This window comes from Lytechinus variegatus, chromosome 15, assembly GCF_018143015.1.
Source record: "Lytechinus variegatus isolate NC3 chromosome 15, Lvar_3.0, whole genome shotgun sequence".
Classification (NCBI taxonomy): domain Eukaryota; kingdom Metazoa; phylum Echinodermata; class Echinoidea; order Temnopleuroida; family Toxopneustidae; genus Lytechinus; species Lytechinus variegatus.
The window spans coordinates 8,576,673-8,596,588 of record NC_054754.1 but is presented as its reverse complement, the minus strand read 5'-3'; the positions used below and the strand labels follow the sequence as shown (position 1 = coordinate 8,596,588).

Sequence of the window (19,916 nt, the reverse complement as noted above, 5' to 3'; positions counted from 1 at the left end):
CAAAAAAATCAAAGAAACAGATCAACCGAAGTTTGAAAAAATCGTACAAATAATGAGAAAGTTATGAGCATTTGAATGTTGCGATCACTAATGCTATGGAGATCCTCAAATTGGCAATGCGACAAAGATGTCTGATGTCACTTGTGAACAACTCTCTCCATTACTTTAGTATGTATTTCACTAAAATTGCTTCTTTTATCACATCTATCAGTAGATCATGTGTTTTTTTCTATAGGAGGGCAGGTAATACAGATTTCTAAAGAATACATCATGGATAAAGAGTTTATGTCACCACAAGAAAAAGAGACATTTTGAGGGTATTTCATAGTCCATCAAAGGGGAAGTTGTTCACATGTGACATCACACATCCTTGTCGCATTGCCAATGGGAGGATCTCCATAGCATTAATGATTGCAATATTCAAATGCTCATAGCTTTCTCATTATTTATCCGATTTTTCTAAAACTTTCTTTGTTCTTATTCTTTGACTTTCCTGTTTCGACACAAGCCTACTTGTTTCAAAGGTTTCATTCCCCTTTAACTAGAATACAACAATCTGATCTTACATGTACCGATATTCTTAAAATATGTACCCATAGGAATGATGAATAGGTTTCCTCCATCACTGTTTATAGGATTCATGCCACAATATTTTGCCAACTGATACAATGTACATGTAGTATGCTTTCATTGTTTTATTCAAGAATAGTGGAATGACCATCATTAATTCACAAAAAATTGCAATATGAATTCTGATTTTTTTATTGTGTGTGTTTGTGTGCATTTCTTACGCATTGGTATGGCCCCATACCTGCTAAGTATTGTAAAGCGCAGTTGAATAAACACTGCATCCCACAAAAAAAGGAAACCTGTTTTCAGAGATAGATTTCACATTTATTCAAAATGTTTTTATACTCATGGTAAGATTAGAATCTCGTATCTAATTTGAAATCAACAGCTTAGCAAATCGTTCATTCATGGCAGAAAACAAACTATATATGGAGACATATCAGAAACGATTTGTGCAATAAATCATGTGTAAATCTTAATCCACTTTCAATTGAGTGATCAGTGAGAGAATCTCAAAAAACAATACAAAAGAAATGCTAATGAGCCCATCGTTGAATAAGTACGACCGTCGTGTCACAAACCAATCTTGTCCAATTATTGTCTCGCCCACCAGAGGTGAAGGCGAGACTTGGGGATCCAAATGTCGTCCATCCATCACAAACCTAATGACACATAACTCCACAACCGTAAGTCGCTTTTCAACCAAACTTGGATGGTAGATGGACTTTGGGACCTGCATCTTATGCTGCAGCTGGAGGTCACATGGTAAGGGCATTTTCAGGTCAACGTTAAAGTTTACACGCAAGAGTCTCTTATGACACCTAACTCCGCAACCGTAAGTCACTTTTCAACCAAACTTTGATGGTAGATGGACTTGGGGGACCTGCATGTTATGCTGCAGTCAGAGGTCACATGGTAAGGTCAAAGGTCATTTTCAGGTCAACACTAAAGTTTACATGCAAGGCTCTTATGACAAGTGTTATTCCATCCTAATCATTTCACAAAGTTTCGATACAATTCTGTTGCGTGCCCTCGCAAATCACAATATTTCTGGTTATTTTCATTAGTGGGCGAGACACAAAATGGCTTTTGCCTTGTTAATGATGAATAATCATTCAAAATGCCTGAGAGTAAACAATTATTTTTATCATTCTAAATGTTCATTATGGATATTTGAATATGCTTATAAAGCCTATCAATGTGAAATTTCAGTGTACTGACAATTGATGGCGTTGGCAATATGATTCTCACAAACTGAAGACCATCACGAGATGAGCTTTTCTTTACGAACCAAGGCTAAGGCACGCCATTCTGTACTGTGCTGGTCTTCAGTTCCCAGTGGGACATGTTCAACGATTTCTTCCTAGACAAAATACATGTATATAGTATAACAGTTATGTCATTCAGTAGAACTTATTATTTTGGTGTGATAAATTTTCCATGTGGTGGTGATGATGGCAAGAAAGATGATTATGGTTATTGAAGTGATGATTAGCGATGACAATGAGATGAAGTTCACTGTGATTATTGATGATGGTGGTGGTGGCGGTGGTTGTGGTGGTGATGATGATGGTAGTGATGGTGAAGATGTCAATATTTTATGAAGATGATGCTGATGTTCATGATGATGGTGATGTTTATGACAGAGTGTTGTAATGATTAAAGGAGGTGGAATTTCATTGTATTCCCATTATCTTTCATTTTCACTCTGCACCATGCTCAACAATCAGCTGTGGTTATATTTTTACTGCATGGAGTCAATATTCATGTTTGCCAGATATAAAATGTACGAGACATTTGACATACTCTAGGTATCATTGCCTCGGTAAAATCTTTTGGGATGACAGAAAAAATTGACTTGGAGGAGGAAAATTTAAAACACGTTTTGCATAATGGCCTTTACAAAATTGCTTAACTTGGTTTCCAGTAGCTCAACTTTTGCAAGTTTACTTGTAGATAATTGATCCATCAAGAATTAGCCAATTACAGAAAAAATGACGACTTCTCTTGGCTTTTTAACTTTCGTTTGATTGCCAACATTCCTTTGGTATCATGTTCACAATCAAATTACAGAATGCAATGTACACACAAACACCCACACATTGTAATTGCTGCCAAATGGATGGTAACGCCACCCCCCCCCCCCCCCCCCCCCATCACGCTCTCTAAAGCCACACACGCTTCATGTCGAGCAAGCAGTTTGGAACATGTATGACAAATCAGTAGTAACAGGGCTGTAAAGTTGCACACAATGGCAATTTTCTACGTTTGATTTGCAGCCATTTGAAGGGATGGAAAAACGGACCATCACGTTTGGGAAACCTCTGTTTTAAAGCATAGCGTCACACATCTCTACTTTTAAGGTGATTACATACACACAAAGACCAATGAGTGACGTGAGCCAAATGAAAAGTTTGTAATATTTTAAAAGTTTTAATTAAAAAATCAAATGATGCCTGTAAAGTGTAATTCGGTCTGTTCCAGAACAGCATATGTTTTGTTCACATATATATAGTTGTAATTGTCTTGAATTTGTATATCAACTCCTATACAGAGAAAGGTCAAATGACAATTCATTTCATTCATACATTAACATATAGAATGAAACTAAGAAAGAACACTGGAAATTCAAACTTTAAGCAGCCAGTTAATAGAATGATTGCTGAACATAGAGATCCATGGATGGAGAATAGAACTGGGCCTCGTCTTACAAGAGTTACGATTGATCCAATCAATCATAACTCTGGAAATCCATCAGTGTCATAATTTTTTCTACAGGAAAATTGCACAATGTCCTTGGTAAACAAAGAGAAGCAAAGTGAATTTTCAAGAAAAGAATGAATGCATGAATATAAATCGTAATTAGAAAATATTTTGAAAAAACATGCATAATAGATGTTGCTGGCTGTCCATAGTTGCGATTGATCAGATCAATCGCAACTCTTTGTAAGACGGGCCCCTGGTGTCATAAGTCTCACTACTGAGATGAAATTAAAGAGAGTTTATCATCCATCCATATAAAAGGAAGATAAACACTTTCAATATTGTTATATTTGTACATGATAGCATCCCTAAGAATGTCTATAATTCAATGCTATGTCAGGCAGGCCCTTACACATGAGCACTTCAACTGCAACAAATTTTATGCTAGAATATGAGAAGAGATCTTTAATAAGTGAATTTCATTCAACGTTATGCTCTTACGATTTATACCAATGTGCATCACTTTACATCGTGTACAATTACACTAGGATTAATCAGACCGATGCTGGAAAGTTACTGATTTAACACTTCCAAACAAGTTACGGTAATCCGTCCCTTTTCTACAATTATACATGTATGCTAAGCAAAATAAACTCGCAAGCAATATGTATAAATTAGGTGAATGTGATAAGACTATGGCTCCTACTCAATGGAAAACAAGGCGATTACGAACTTTGAGCATTGCACTTGAAACGGCATACATGAATCATTATTAAGGCACAGCTTAAAATGTGCATTGCAGAAATATAGTACCCTTTGCAATAAGCCTTGCATATCGACAGCAGTCTGACATCTACAGCTTAATCATATGTCATAAAGGGGTCAACATTTTTAAAAGGCGGGAGGGTCCCCAAAAGAGACAATTCCAGGGTACATTTCTTTGAAACACACTGATCATTTAAACAAGAGGAATATATGAAATTGAAAATTTTACATAATTCAAGATTCTACAACTTATACTTCTCTTTATTAATTAAAATTGTAGTCATTATCTAAAAAAAAGAAATAGCTGGAATACCACCTGGATAAGCCAGGTTTTTTGCTCAAAAAGTATTTCTGTGGCCAAGAATATGCTGACAATGTAGCAATTCCTACTACTGATTGGGAAGAGAGATCCGAACTATTTATAAAGCCTTCTAATTGGAATAACATTCCACAAGTTGCTTATTGATTGAAAGTGAATCACGCAACAAATTGTTGGTTCACCTATCAGTCGCCCACAAGATGGTGTTTTGTGTTTGTAATTTCTCAAATTAAAAAGTTTGTTTTATTGTGCATTAACTTCAATAAAACACTATCATCAGTATAAAGAAGTGTGCATCAACTATATAATATGTATGATTTACAAATCCTCACTGCGCATATATGTGCTCCCCCAAGAAAAGTTCAAGTCAAATCTTTTTTTACTGAATTCAGATGTGGAATTTAAAGCAAATAATCCACTCATTAACAAGACACTTTTAATGCAAACAAAAACCTGGGCCCTGTCTTACAAAGAGTTACGATTGATCCAATCAACCACAACTATGGAAAGCCAGCAACGTCAACATCTAAAATACATGTTTGTTCAAAATATTTTCTAGATATGATGTATATTCAAAGATTCACTGTTTTCTTGACAATTCAGTAGGCTTCTTTTGCTTTTCAAAGGACATTGTGCAAATTTCCTTCAGAACAAATTATGACATTGATGGGATTTCCATATACTTGAGGTTGATAGGGTCAATCTTTTTTAAGACGGGGCCCCTGGTATACGCTATTGTTTCCTTGGCTTTTCTATGGAAAGAAAGCTACCTTCAGATTGCATCTAAAGTTATCATTTTCCCATTAACATCAACCATTCGTAATCATTAGTTGGGGGGGGGGTCGCATGAAACAAAATACCAAGGGGAAAAAATGCTGATTTAATTTCAAATTAGACAGATGTTTTTAAAGACTTGCAATCAATTATTACCAACTGGTACTATTTGTTCAGAGCCAATTCAACGTTACCAGTACATAAATAGGGCCTTCTTTAAAATAGACTACTATTTCAGCAAGACTAAGCAATGATGTCCGGTATTAAACCACTAAGGTAAATGGCCAGCAAAACTGCAGGGTGGAGCAAATAAAGAACCCGATGCTGATACCTTTACTTGATATGAAAATACATGTACTTTTGTTGACTTATTCTACAAATAAACAACTTGTTTTCCCCAAGACAGATTATCATTAAGAATTATTCAATATGTTAGGGAACACATGAACATAAATAGATTGAACGGTAAGCACTTGAAAAGACATGTATTGTATTGCTATGAAATGTAACTCATTTGTAGAAAACATGAAAATTTGTAAAAAAAAACGTTATGCAAAATTATACAAACATATTCCTGGTATACAATCAAATGTTCTTGAGGGATATATTCTATTTGTTTAAGAAAAAGTGAGGGAAAGGGGAGGTAAGTTAAGAAGTATTCAAACCCAGACTTTGTGATAGCAAATAATCATTAAAGAAAGGTACTTGTATTCAATTTGATATAAAAACAAAGAATAAAGAATAACATGAACCTTGAAAAAGTGTCAACATATGAGAAGTAGTGACATTGGTTGTTGATTCACAATAACCATGTACACAATTCATCCCAGTTCCAGCTATCAAGCTAAAACAATATCGCAGCTATATCTCAAAACTGGAGTCTATTATTTTTTCGAAATCTCTTTCCAAGAGAATACTAATAGGGGAGGCTGCTAATAAAGAGAGAATGGAACAAGAAAAAGGTGAAAGGAAAGAGAAGGGTGGAGAGGATCTGGAGGGGGGGGGTCAGGAGAGATGGAGAAAGAGGGAGATGGAAGGGGCAGAAAATGTTGAAGACGGTGTTTGTTTATGTTTTTAAAATCACAGAGTTCATAGAGTCGTCCAATTGTGTGCCGAATAAAAGGCATAACTGCATTGGTCAAATTATGCGAAGAGGACGCACCCTAACGCGTACTAAGCAAAATGATTGTGTGTGTGTGTGTATTTGAGTTTTGTCAGACGTGTATCAATCAGATATGATCATTTACGTCTGGGACCGACCTTTAACGTCACCATCCGAAAGACGTGACCAGGGCTCGAACCTCTGCATCAATTTTAACTTCCCCACATAGCTTGGATTACAGGCGCACACCACAATGCCCAGTTATGCACATTACATATCATGGTAGTCACACTTCAATCTTAAACAGCCCCCCCCCCCTCAAAAAAAAGGCTTAGCAATTAACTGTGAGTCTGATTTTTATAATCGATTGCATTGACTATTGTGTATGATCAATCATAAAATCATCCCTTCGATCAATTGCTAGGTGCTCTGTAACAGTACCCTGAATAGACTGAAAGATGTATAAAAGATTGACCACAAGGTCATCAGGGTCGTACAAGACTTCCTTGGGCTAGAAACTACTAACCACAATCAGAATCAGAATATCCTTATAGCCGTCTACATGAATATCATGCACACGAGAGTTGCTGCATACTGCTTATACAAAACAAAAACAAAAAACATACATCTGAACTTGTTTTGACGATACCAACAAATAAATATATATAGAATATTACTGTTAGTATATCCGTTCCATGCAAGTCAATTATAATTCTATACACATTGAGACATACAAGATAAATTTCAATATCTTTTTCTTACATATTATATTACTTAACCATAATACCCCTGACTGAATATTGCATATATTCAATGCATTTAGTGTACAGCTATTTGCCTAATCTACTATAAGAGATATTCTTGGAATACAAGTTAACATTATATCTTAAATAAGATAATTGAAATATACATCCCATATTTCTTAAAAGTTCAACTACCTGAATAAAAGAGAATAAGTTAATGCTACATCATATAGTAATTGTGCTCATCTAAAATTTGTGACCAACATCTGGGTCCCGTAACACTAAGGTTAGCGATTGATCGTACGCTTGATTTTCACGATTGATTGTACATTGTAGTCAATGGAACCAATCGTAGAAAAAAGTCCTACGATCATTGCTAAGTTTTGTGTTACGGGCCCCTGGTCCACTTACCACCTCAGTCATTCATTCATTTCAATGAAGAGGCAAATGCTAAATCCAAGAAGTTTCTTATAACTTTTTTGCCAACAGCCAGCATACATGTGTGTTTTGTTCACAAACGACTCGATTTTAGAAACACTGAAGGCCAAACAGTATTCTGCACTAATCATGTGTCGAAAATAATGATGTCTTTGAAATAAATAGAGTGCACTTAATTGAGCAAAACCATAACGATTGGTCAACAGACTGTTGAACAACAATCTCCATTGACCAATGCAGATTTGTGATCGATTGCTAATGTTTGTACCTAGGGAACAACAGGCTTTGCCTTAAAAAGAATTGTGGTAAATGCGAATCAACAAACTGAGGTTGGTCTCAAATTATGTAAGTTAGTGACGGAGATTGAGATCAATTTCAGTTTGATTTTGATCCATCCCTAAAGAGTGGTTATCAGATAACTTGGGAAATATTGCATTAGAACCACTGCCGATAATGGGGAATTTTCAAAAGAGCTATCACACAACCAAGAAAGGTAAACAAACAGTCCTTTTAAGGACTACATACATGGTGTTTACCATCAAAACTTCCATAACAGGGAATTTTTTAGGGCAATATTGTGGTTGTGGTAAGCACCTACATTAAGCCAATCAACTTAACTGCACTGGGGGGTGTTTCACAAAGGTTTAACTATGACTTATGAGTCCCATTTAAATGCCTAGTTGGATGCGTTATAAAAGGCAAAACTGCATTGGTCAGATCATGCCAAGAGGATGCGCTCTACTGCATGATAATTAATAAGATCTTGCATTGCATATATGCGTCATTTAAGTGTGACTCTAAGTCATACTTAAATCTTTGTGAAACACCCCAGGTTAACACATGTCCAGATTGAAATTCATTGTAAGATGGCCCAGGATTCGACGTAAAGAAGAACTTTGAAATCATAGTACTGACTAATCAAGAAACCCATTTTCTGACTCTATTTTCTTTAAGCTTTCCTCATATTAGTTCATACCATTTCAAATCAGATAACCTCTTAGAAGGCCCCACCAACATTCTAAAAGAAAGAGATTCTAGCAAAATACACCTTACTATTTCATTCACCATATAATTTCTTTTCAGAACCTATCACCAATCTTCAAAGAAACAACATGAGTGCAATTTTTAAATTGTAAGTTCTCAGTTGTTTGAATCTGGGCATAAAGGGGGGGGGGGGCACTTAAACAAGGGATTTGAAACAAAAAACATCCTTTTGACAATGGCATTTTTAATTCCCACTTGAAAAAGTAAAAACACATATGGTATGGTCTCCACATTCGCTTTGAAAAATTTTCAGAGTCAATAAAATGACTTCATGTGAGAGAATAGTATTTTTACCTGAACATTGTGCTGTACTGACTTCATGTGAGAGAATAGTATTTTTACTTGAACATTGTGCTGTACACTAGAGAAGTATAATCACTTTGTTTGGAACAGTATTTTCGAGGAAAATTATGATGCATTAACACAAAACAAAACAAAATACTTTTTAAAAAATGAACAGTTGGAACAGCTGGCACGAGTCATCTATTATTTTGATGATGTACTGATTTCAGATTTATAACTCCGTGGAAATAGGCAAGCACTCCTACATTGCATTCAACCAAAGCTTGAGTGGCTCTCAGTATCCTGCTTTCCTGACAGTATGAAACCATCGTCATTTCACTTGATCACACACGTTAAACGTCTCCTTAATCTCAAGCCTTCATTGAGTCTCCTCAATCTTCATGTCTCCTAACATTCACCAAGTCTTCTATGAAAGTAATCCTACAGCCACAGCTCTCCTCCAGCAGCAAATAAACCCTCATTGCCTCCCGTTGACTAAAGAATCCAGACCTTTCCCAAAGTTAATAACCCTCACCAAACAGCCTCCAAGAAGCAATGGGTCGACTGAACTTCTTTGCACAATTCCTATTCTGTTAGTCTCATTTCTCAGACTGCTTTGACACCCAAAAGAGTCTTAGTGTTCTCGTAGACAACGTAACCAATACTAACTGCTGGTATTACTTTCATGAAGTTTGGGGTGATTCCGCGATAGAGTCCCTTCAAGCCTTCAGATTTGATGATGTCTGTGAACAGACTACCCATGGTCGTTGTTTTTGATGCTGCATATGATGAGAGTAAGAAAAAGAGAGATAGAGGAAGAGAGTGAGAGAGAGAGAAAGATACAGAGAGAGAAAGAGGGACAAGAGAGACAGACGGAGGCAAACAGAAATATAAAAAAAGCGTGATATATTAAAATCATAATCCATTAAAAAAACAATAATAATAATAATGTACGTTTATATAGCGCTTATTACAATAGTTTCTAAGCGCTTAACATTTATATCTTAAAGCAATACAAGTATAAGGATTATTAAGGGCATAATGAATTATATCACATTACGTTGCATAATATTACATTAAATTACATTGCAAGAAATTATAATAAACAAAGAAAACAGATGGGTGACATGGAATTAGTGAATCAAACTACAGTCCATTGAATAGATATGTTTTGAGTCTGATCTTGAAGATGTCTACAGAAGGAGAATCACGGATTATCACTGGGATATCGTTCCAAAATCATAAACCTTATGTTCAGCCAAAAATAAAAATCACAGAATGATTAAACTACAAATAACAATAACAACAACAATAATAATAGTATTTACTTCTTATAAAGCGCTTTTTCGTAAGTTACAAAGCACTATACAAAAAGACAAAAACAAAATACAACAATTAGTAAAAACTTAAAATAAACTACATGAAACAGTACACAAATTGTAATATATCAAAACAAATGAGACTTGAGCATTTTCTTGAACATTAATTAATGGAAGGGTACTGTTGGGGCAAACACAGAAAATGACCCATCCCCTATCGATTTGAATGTTCTTGGGATGTGAAGAGGGATATTCTACTTATGGAAGGTCCATTTACTTGTATGCAAGTGTACAATAAGTGCTATTTAATGAGTCCAGAGTACTTACTTTGTGCTTGTAATCTCGTCCTAACGAGAGCTAGAGGATAGCTGGCTAGTTGTCCACATGTACTTGAGACAGTACCACATCCTAGTAAGACCACAGTGTTTGGGACTGGTGAATCCTGATGATTCCTGATCCAGGAATTCTTCACCGTCTGTCCCCCCCCAAAAATATATATATTTATTTCAATCTAAATAACACACTACTGATTATGTGTCTGTTAGACATCTAATAAGTCACAATAGGAGTATGAAGAGCCAACAGTAGTACAGTGAATTCTTCAAAGTTCAGAAATCTGGTTAACTTTAATTTTTTTATGAAAAAGAAATTGAATTTTAGTTGGTAGGTAATACATAGATAGCACAATCTGAGTGGTGCTTAGCTGTTCATAGAGTTACACATGACTTTGTGCAATACAGGAACCTGGGCATGTATTCAATTGAAAGTATTGAGTTTGTGAGTATTTTACTTAGCATTTTACTTGGCTATTAAAAGCAAATGCTTAAACTCATTTTCAGATCACATCTAAGTATCTTACATTATCAAGCCAAATTTAAGCAAAATATTTACTGATAATTATTGTCATACAGACATCAAACAGTTTGAGCCAAATAACACACAATGTATGAACCTATCTGTTGGCAGAATGTATGACTGCATGTATCACGTTTGTGAACTGCATGCAACCCAGACTTAAGTCTGGCAGGCGGCGAAATTAGATTTAAGCAAAACACTTAGCCAAAAATGTAAATGAATACCACAGATGGATAAGTATTCTACTTCAGCAAAATTACTGAATAAACTACTTAAAATTCTGCAGAAAGTGTCAAATTGAATACCAGCCCTGTTCTTTGGCCCAAAGTCAGCGACAAGGAAAGCATGACAGGTCACCAGTCTTACATAAAGTAATGCGAAAACAACTTTATGAAACGGCACCCCCGGTCTTGATTTCCGCATAGCAAATTATTCAAGGTCAACTTATGTAGTGCATTATTTTGTAATCAATCATTTGAAATAATGTCAAGGATCAGGGGCCTATTGCATAAAATTTGTGACCATGGAACCCTCGACTTCAATAGGCTGATTAATGATAGCAATATTAATAAAATACTGTCTTTCTAGAGTGCTGTTTCAATGTGAACAAAAAAAATTACACAAACATATGGGCTTAACATTAGTGATACCTACATGTAGCAACTTTTATACATCAGAAAATTACAGCATCATCAGGATTTTTTTATTCATACATGCATACACTTGGGTAGTTGTTTTGGGTTTATTTTTATTTGGTCCAATGCCAATTCATCTACATTTGGTCTACCATCAGTTCGTCCAATATCCACATGGTCTAATTGCCATTACTTCCACTCACCATTTCGTCTAATAACCAGTTGGTCCAATAGCCATTTAATCCACATACAATTTGGTCTAATTAGATTAAGTGTTAATTGGGCTAAATAAATGAAAATAAATTTAACATTACACCAACTGGTTCTGAGACGTAGTGGTAATAGACGAACTGGTAATTAGACAAAGTGATGATTAGACCAAATGGTTATTGGACGAAATGTTGGACGGAATGGCATTAGGCCAAATGAAGGTAGACCATGTAGTGAGTGGACCAGTTGGCAGTGGACGAATTGGCAATTCAACATTGTTTTGTTGAATTCTGTTTAAACATAGACCACTGAAAAGGTTTCTCTGATTGGTGTGTAAACATAACCAAAAACGTTTATTATTATACAATCAGAAAATTTTTTACCTCTTTTCGGTTAGCCTTTGCTTGCCAGGCTACCTTTGTCGTAGCTACTACTAAGGTCTCACAAAACTTGTAGCCTAGCATGCGACAGCATACCAAAAGCAGCCTAGCTTGTGACAGCATATCAAAAGCAGGTAAATTTTTGTGGTTGTAAAATAAGAAATGATTTTTCATTTCTGTTAGAACTTATTTTGAAATTTTTACCATAATTGATATTATCTCTTCTTGAGGTACAAATTTTTTAAAGTTTTCTCACCTCATATACTGCCAGGTCAATACCAGCATATGGGATAATACCCAGACAGTTTGGAATGTACCCTCGATAGAAACATCGGAAACCTTCTTTCTTATAGATCTGTACTGCACAGTCTAAGATACCCTTGTATTGCCCAGTCTTGCGGATTGCTAGTCGGGTCTTCAATACCTAGATGACAAGACGAGTACAAGAAAAAAAAGCATTTTGGGAGGTGAATAACTATAGAAAAGTATGACAAATTTTGTTTACCCTTTCAATACTGAAAGGATATTTCAAATTACAAGAATTCATGCTATGATTGAAAGTAATACTAATTTGACTATATAAGAAAAACGAAAGAAGGCATTCTTTACATGATTTACTTGACTTCGCCTGTGAGTAATGAAATTATTGCTCACATGTACTTCTAAAGCAGAGAACACACTCACTATTAAATACTACCGGTAACCGAGCATACATTTCTTTTTTAAAGTGATCAATTAGGTAAAATGAATGTATTGTAGAGTCATTCATTCTCAGTCTTGAATTCATTGAAGACCAAAACTCTTTGTTTGTGTTCTTCAGAAGACAAAAGTGAAATAGACAGGGAGTGTATTGCACTTCCCTATAGGCCTACCATGACATGCAAAAGATACACAAGTGTTTTTTCCTTGAAAACCACTTCTCTGAAAAGAATAGCCAGAAAGCAGAACAAATTATGGTAAAAAGTAAATAAAGGTTTCGCTATCCAAAGGGAAGTTCCTCTATAACCACTCTGTACGTCCTACAAAAGGAAATAGTAGAAAAACCACCATGACCAAAAATGTACAGACTTTGAAATATATGTAACCTGTTCCTCTCTGTATTACAGATCCACTCAATACAAATCTTTTTTGTTTTTGGACACTCAATTAAACTAGTGGAAACATATTTATAATAATGATAAATTACTGAACTATTCACATTACACACATCTTTCAAGGGGAAAATGCATAACATGAACACATATACAATTTAATACATTAAATATATCTTTATCAAAGACAATTTAGGTAAAATGTTTGTGTTATGATGTTGAAAGGGGGGGGGGTACATTAACCAAAACATGGACAAGAGTGCTCCCCTGTTCCCCTCATAATGAACGAAGGCCTGTCTATTTCCAGAATATACAGTACAACAGGAGACCCACTTCACATGTGTAATACTACAAGAACACACCCCCTCTGGTGTCCTCTTCATGACCTTATGACTTCATTGATAGAGGAAGCTTTCCTGAGAACAATAGTCTCATAACAAGACCAGCTTTTCACATTTGTTTGAAGTTTTTATCTTGCATTAATTCTTCATTTTGTTTCTCTTTCTCTTCTTGATCCTTTTTAATGTTTTTCTCTTTTTATCATTATTCCTATTATCATTATTATCATCAAGAAATTAGATTCCTGGCAGTAACTCAATTAGAGTCTGCTGGAGAAGACTATATATTCATGTGGAAGCTACTCTCCAACCAGAAGGGGAACATGTGATTTTTAGTGAAGCAATTTGGATACATGCCAGATTGACACTGGAAGAAAAAGGATGTAGATTCAACTTTACGTATACACCATTCACAATGATTTTTTTAATTCAAAGAAAAGGGAAGTATATATTCTAGTCTTCAGTCTTCCCTCTATAGAATGGTGATACATACTTCTCAATCATTGTTCTTGCTACAAGGCTTTATGCAGTCAAACTTCTTACCATTTAACATTTACCAATCTAACCGCTGTACTATAAGACATACAAACTAAGGTAAATAATTCATACTACTTCCATTAGCAATGAGTTATATCTGTATAAGATTTCCATCCCTAACTTCATATGTGATTTTTACCCTAATGGGATATACACTTTTAGGTTGATGATTTTACTAATGCCCCTACTAACATGAAAATAATCCTGTTCTTACCTCCATAGGATATATCGAAGTTTGTGCTACTACTCCAGCTAATGCTCCTGCCACAAACCTCTCATACACTTTCAATTCTTGGCCTTCTGTGTGTAATAACCGTTTTATCTGTGATATAAATGAAAAATAATGATTGTTGTAAAAAGGAAATGATATATATTGCTAACTACATAAAAAATTGAATGAATGTTATTTTTTTGAATTTCAAAATAAGTCTTATAAAAATGTAAATTTCTGAAAAAATAAATCAATATTACTTTCATCAAATCACAAACATATTCAAACTGTTTGCTTTTCCTTTTCATCGACAGACCATAATGAATTAGGTTTATTTTAAAGTCTACATAAACATTATTTGCAATCCTAACATAGTATGGACAATTGGTACATTAAAAAAAGAATATAACATTTACTTCTGTGTTTAGTCTTTTGAGATTTGTTCAGGACATTGTAAAGAAAACAAGTGAAAAGGAAAATTAATTTGGAAAAAATATTTCAATTATTAACACAAAGCCACAGTTTGATTGTGAACTAAATATTACTCAGGAGTCGGAACAATTCATCTCAATCCTTCAATTAAGTCATTTAGGTACTTTCACTATTATATATTATTTACCCTCTCATATGCAAAGAACTTGATGGCTGATTCAGGAGCAATCTTGATAACATTGATACCGTTTCCTCTCCAGAATGATGTAAAACCACCTTCTCGGTACATGTGCTTGAAACCATCTAATATACCTACATTGGGCTTCTTAGAACCTATGACCTGCAGGGGAAAAAAGAACAATATTCTAATTTAATACAACATTTCATACAATAGGGATCTGATTCATAATGTTGCACACTCAACAACTCTGTTTTTTAGTGGGTCCCTCAATTTCCTACCTATTCTTTTTATACAAATTTAGATGGAAAATACACATTATACTTGTTTATTATCATATGTATTGACTATTTGTCTGTATTGTCCTGTTAACTATGTAATGATTCTCTTTGATATTATTGTTGAGTTGAACGGGAGTATACTTTAACTTTGAACTTGAATGAGTACATTATTGCTTTGACAATTAACTGCCAAGAAAACCCTGATTTTGATTGGCTTCTAAACCCTATGGCCATGTTACTAGTAGTTACCATTGTTGCAAAGATATCACAATTGCAAATTCTTTATGAAAATGGCCCCCAGGATCTCAGCTCTGGTCGCTTTTATATTGAGCTTTTCTTTACAAATTTATTTGTCTGAAACATTATTCCAAGATGTGATCTCTCGTGTACTATAAATATTCTATTGCACTTTAGGTGTCTCACATTACCATTGTGCAGTCCTATTAAAGGACAAGTCCACCCCAACAAAAAGTTGATTTGAATACAAAGAGAAAAATTCAACAAGCATAACACTGAAAATTTCATCAAAATCGGATGTAAAATAAGAAAGTTGTGACATTTCAAAGTTTCGCTTATTTAAAAAAAAATAGTTATATGAACGAGCCAGTTACATCCAAATGAGAGAGTTGATGATGTCACTCACTCATTATTTCTTTTGTTTTTTATTGTTTGAATTATGAAATATTTTGATTTTCTCAACATTGTCATGTGAAATGAAGTTTCATTCCACCCTGAAAACGTGGAATTCCATTATCTCAACATTTTATGCTTCAGGCAAGGAGATCCTAATCGTCAAATTCGTAAAAATTGAAATATTGTATAATTCAAACAATAAAAAACAAAAGAAATAGTGAGTGACATCATCGACTCTCTCATTTGGATGTAACTGGCTCGTTCATATAACTATTTTGTTAAAAATATGCGAAACTTTGAAATGTCAGAACTTTCTTAATTTACATCCGATTTTGATGAAATTTTCAGCATTACGCTAGTTTGATTTTTCTCTTTTTATTCAAATCATCATTTTTCTGGGGTGGACTTGACCTTTAAATAGAGTGCATATAATTGACTATGGTGAAGTGTACAATTAGGTTAAAGGTAAGTCACATGTGGAAACCATGCTTTTATATTGTTGTAGTGAAGCCTATTTATGGGTGTAAATATTTACATTCAGTATTCTTGAACTTCTACTCCAGACAATGACAAAGCAGTAGTTTTAAGAGTATATAATTATTATACTATCACATACGTACAGTACTCATAAAGGTGTTTTTACATCTGCACAATAAAAAAAAACATTTTATTTTGAGGGTGAAAGCAATGTACTCATTATTATATCAACTAGAAATAAATAAATAATGAAATTAACTAACAAGTAAAATTATAAAACAAAATGAAATAAATAATTAAAAATTAGTATTTCTGCAGTGATTTCTCCAGATTTGGGGGTATATTTGTACTGTAGTGAAAAAAAGTAGTTTTACATGTAATATCATCCCCCCCCCTGATAATATGTTACAGAATGTGAATGTAATCCATGAAGGTACATGTAGCTTTCAACTATTTTACATACTCAAGGATTTCTTCTAGCGCTTGAAGTGAAAAGAAAGTACAGATACCTTTGAATTATACGTGAAAAAAAAAACACATCTCTTACTATCAGGACGCCAAAGTCTTGCCAGTGCTGTACATGTAACTATAGGACTTTGACTGGGTTCAAGGAGATTTGAATGTGCAAATATCAAAGAGCCAGAGAAAGTTCTATAATCTATTGCTACATGTATAATTTCCTGGCCAGGGAGGTGTGAAAACATCTTGTGAGGAAATATCTGCTGATGGACTTTGAACTCAAATACTAGCAGGTATTTCATTGTGCTGATTAGATCCAAGATTTGTGAATCGCTCTGCCCGGTTAAATACAATATTGCATGATTTACTGTGCATGCAATATATCAATATCATATATGAATCACTGAGCTCATACAACTACATGTACTACATTTACATTCTCATCAAATGACTACATGTATGTCCAGTCTGTGAAAAAGATTACATTAAACAGGGAATAATGCACTTTTAAAATTTCATTTAGCTTTGGTCAGGGGAAACCATTATTCTCTGACTCTTACAAGGGATTTCCCCCTTCCTCTCACATAATGCTAGCCTTCTTCAGTTTTGTTGTGGGAAGGGGGGCTGAGCATTCAGTTTATTTTTTTTTTCAATAATGGTGTTGTTGTTGTTGCCATTATTGTCCAGTACCAACAAAAGTGGTGATACAGTTTTCCATAATATAAAGGTCACTGCACACCTTACAACTGGTCTGTGACCTTCTTTTTTTTTTAATTGGTTGCAAATATTGAGACATGGAACATCTACTTTGCAAAGTTCTTACTTAGAACCTCCAAAGAAAAGTTTCAGAATATGGATTGCAATTTGCTCCATGGATCGTAGACCATCGTATTAAAGGTAAGTGGTGGACAATTAAATTTGATCTTTGACCTACCTGAAGAATAACTTTTAACCTATCTAAGGGTGCTGTTACTGTTCTTGACACCGCTCCGGCTGCTCCACCAGCTGCTAGTATCCTCCACCACATACCAGTCTGTCTCTCCTGCTCAGTGAACTCATCAGGGACCATCACATCTTCACCAATGTCAAGGAACTATACATGTATGTAAACGGATAGAATTCTTGATTATTACTTAAACAATCTTAACTGATTGATGATGGTGATGATGAAATGATTGATGATATTGATAATGATGATAATCAAAATGATGATGATGTACACTGTAGATATTGATGGCATTGATGATGTTATGATAATAACAGCAAGCACAATTCTTACTCCCATATACATATGTGATTAACAATGTGTACCTTTCCAACATACATGTACATAAAAAAGCAATTTAATATTATTATAATCAGAAGGTTTTTAATAGACTGATGAAAACAAACCATTCCTGGCATGTTCTGCTACATGTACAATACCTGCATAATGTACATGTACACCCTAAAGAAACACTCTCCCATGAAAACTACCGGTAGTGAAAACAAAATATACATCAACACAATACATCATGTACACGTACATGTACATGTATGGATAATGTTGCGTACTAAATGTGACAGATAAAGGGGGATATAATGGTCTGTATAATGGAAACCGAAAGAAAAATGCAGAAAATACTGATTAACATCTTCACATTTGAACATGCATGTGTCGTCTGAAAATTTACGGCCATTTCCCCTTACCCCATAATTCATATTTATTACAATAATGAAGTTAAAGTGCCTTATGGGAGGATGAAAGAGAGTTGGGTTTGTTCTGGTGTTGTGTTGTTGTGGAAGGAAGGGTGAGAAGTATGTACATGCATTTATACAAACGCATGTACTGTATTTTTGAGAAAGTACATGTATTTCCATAAGGCATCCTTTTCTATATTGCAGCAAATATACGGTTATGAATTTTGAAAATTGTCTGAAGTGTTAGGTTAAAAGTTAGAGCAAAATAAATTCCACTGTCAAAAATTAAACACGTTATTAGCATTTCAATTCACTTCAGTCTTCATTAATTCTTTATTGCTTTTGACAAACAAGAAGATGTGGAAGTAATTTGTCCAAGCAATGACAGGCATCAGAGAATTTGCAGTGCTGCACCATCTCGAGATTTTAGCCCGATCGGCCCTCTTCGAGATTAATCTTGGGATTCAAGCAACCCCGTGTCCACCATCGCAAGAAGAGCAATTCCTGCTCGAGCGAGGCATCGATGCATTATGGTCTGACGCCGTGAATAAATAATCCCAAGTGCGTCTGCACTTACGAATTAGCACGATAATTTGTAAAATAGCACGCTATTTTGCAAATAATCCTAAGTTGACTTGGGATTGCAGTCTCGAGATTAATCCTACGAACTAGCGCGATAATTGCATCTCCATAGCAAATAATCTCGAGATTGTTCAGATCGGGATAATTTGCCGGATCAGAAATAGCGCGCTAATTTGAAAACTCGGGATGGGGCAGACGGCCCTATAGAGCACAGTAATCAGACCTCCTCAATGGGGAAAGGTTCTCCCTCCCGAAGAAAATTTAGGTATTGTAATTGATATGTTTTAATGCATTTTAGAAGAAATTTCCTGTATATTCTTCTTCAGCGATTCATACTAAAACATACACAAAGAAATTAGGAGCTAACAATATTTTCTTTTCAATCTTCCCAAATCCCAACAACTGGAATATCAATTTTTCAAAGGAATGAAATTCAACAAATCAATTATGCATGTACGCCAATACTGTAGGCCCGCCTACAGTACATAGAAAAAAGATTGTTGCCCTATAATATTGGTTCTGCATAAATGCCCTACAACAGGGCTCCACACTAACCATTTTTTCTACTGGTCCTACCTATTCATGACGGACCAGTAGATACCCAGTTTTTCACATTTTTACTGGTCCGAACCTAAAATCTACTGGTCCCAAAAAATAAATAAAACATTAAAAAAGGGGCAAGTTTATTTTTCTAGCCTTTCGTTAACCCCCCCCCCATGAAATGAAGGAATGAAGGACAAAAAGAAGCAAGACCGAAACGAAGAAGGAAAGAAAGGAAGGAAAAGAAAGAAAGAATAAGAGAAAGGAAGGAAGCAAGGAAGGAAAGGGAGGAAAAGAAAGAAAGAATAAAAAAGGAAGGAAGGAAGGAAGTAAAAAAA

General features: G+C 34.9%; 1 protein-coding gene across 3 annotated transcripts in view; it reads right to left on the bottom strand.

The window, feature by feature from the left end:
• Positions 1 to 5,604: 5,604 nt before the first annotated feature.
• Positions 5,605 to 19,916, bottom strand: part of LOC121428362 (calcium-binding mitochondrial carrier protein SCaMC-1-B-like) — a 34,557-nt gene continuing 20,245 nt past the window's right edge. For all 3 annotated transcript variants that reach the window (XM_041624941.1, XM_041624942.1, XM_041624943.1), the window contains 6 exons: positions 17,711 to 17,869; positions 14,936 to 15,088; positions 14,320 to 14,427; positions 12,396 to 12,563; positions 10,387 to 10,534; positions 5,605 to 9,519 (listed from right to left, as the gene is read on the bottom strand). In XM_041624941.1, coding sequence (XP_041480875.1) covers positions 9,347 to 9,519; positions 10,387 to 10,534; positions 12,396 to 12,563; positions 14,320 to 14,427; positions 14,936 to 15,088; positions 17,711 to 17,869 — 909 coding nt within the window. In that variant the 3' untranslated portion in view covers positions 5,605 to 9,346. The remainder of the gene's footprint in view (positions 9,520 to 10,386; positions 10,535 to 12,395; positions 12,564 to 14,319; positions 14,428 to 14,935; positions 15,089 to 17,710; positions 17,870 to 19,916) is intronic.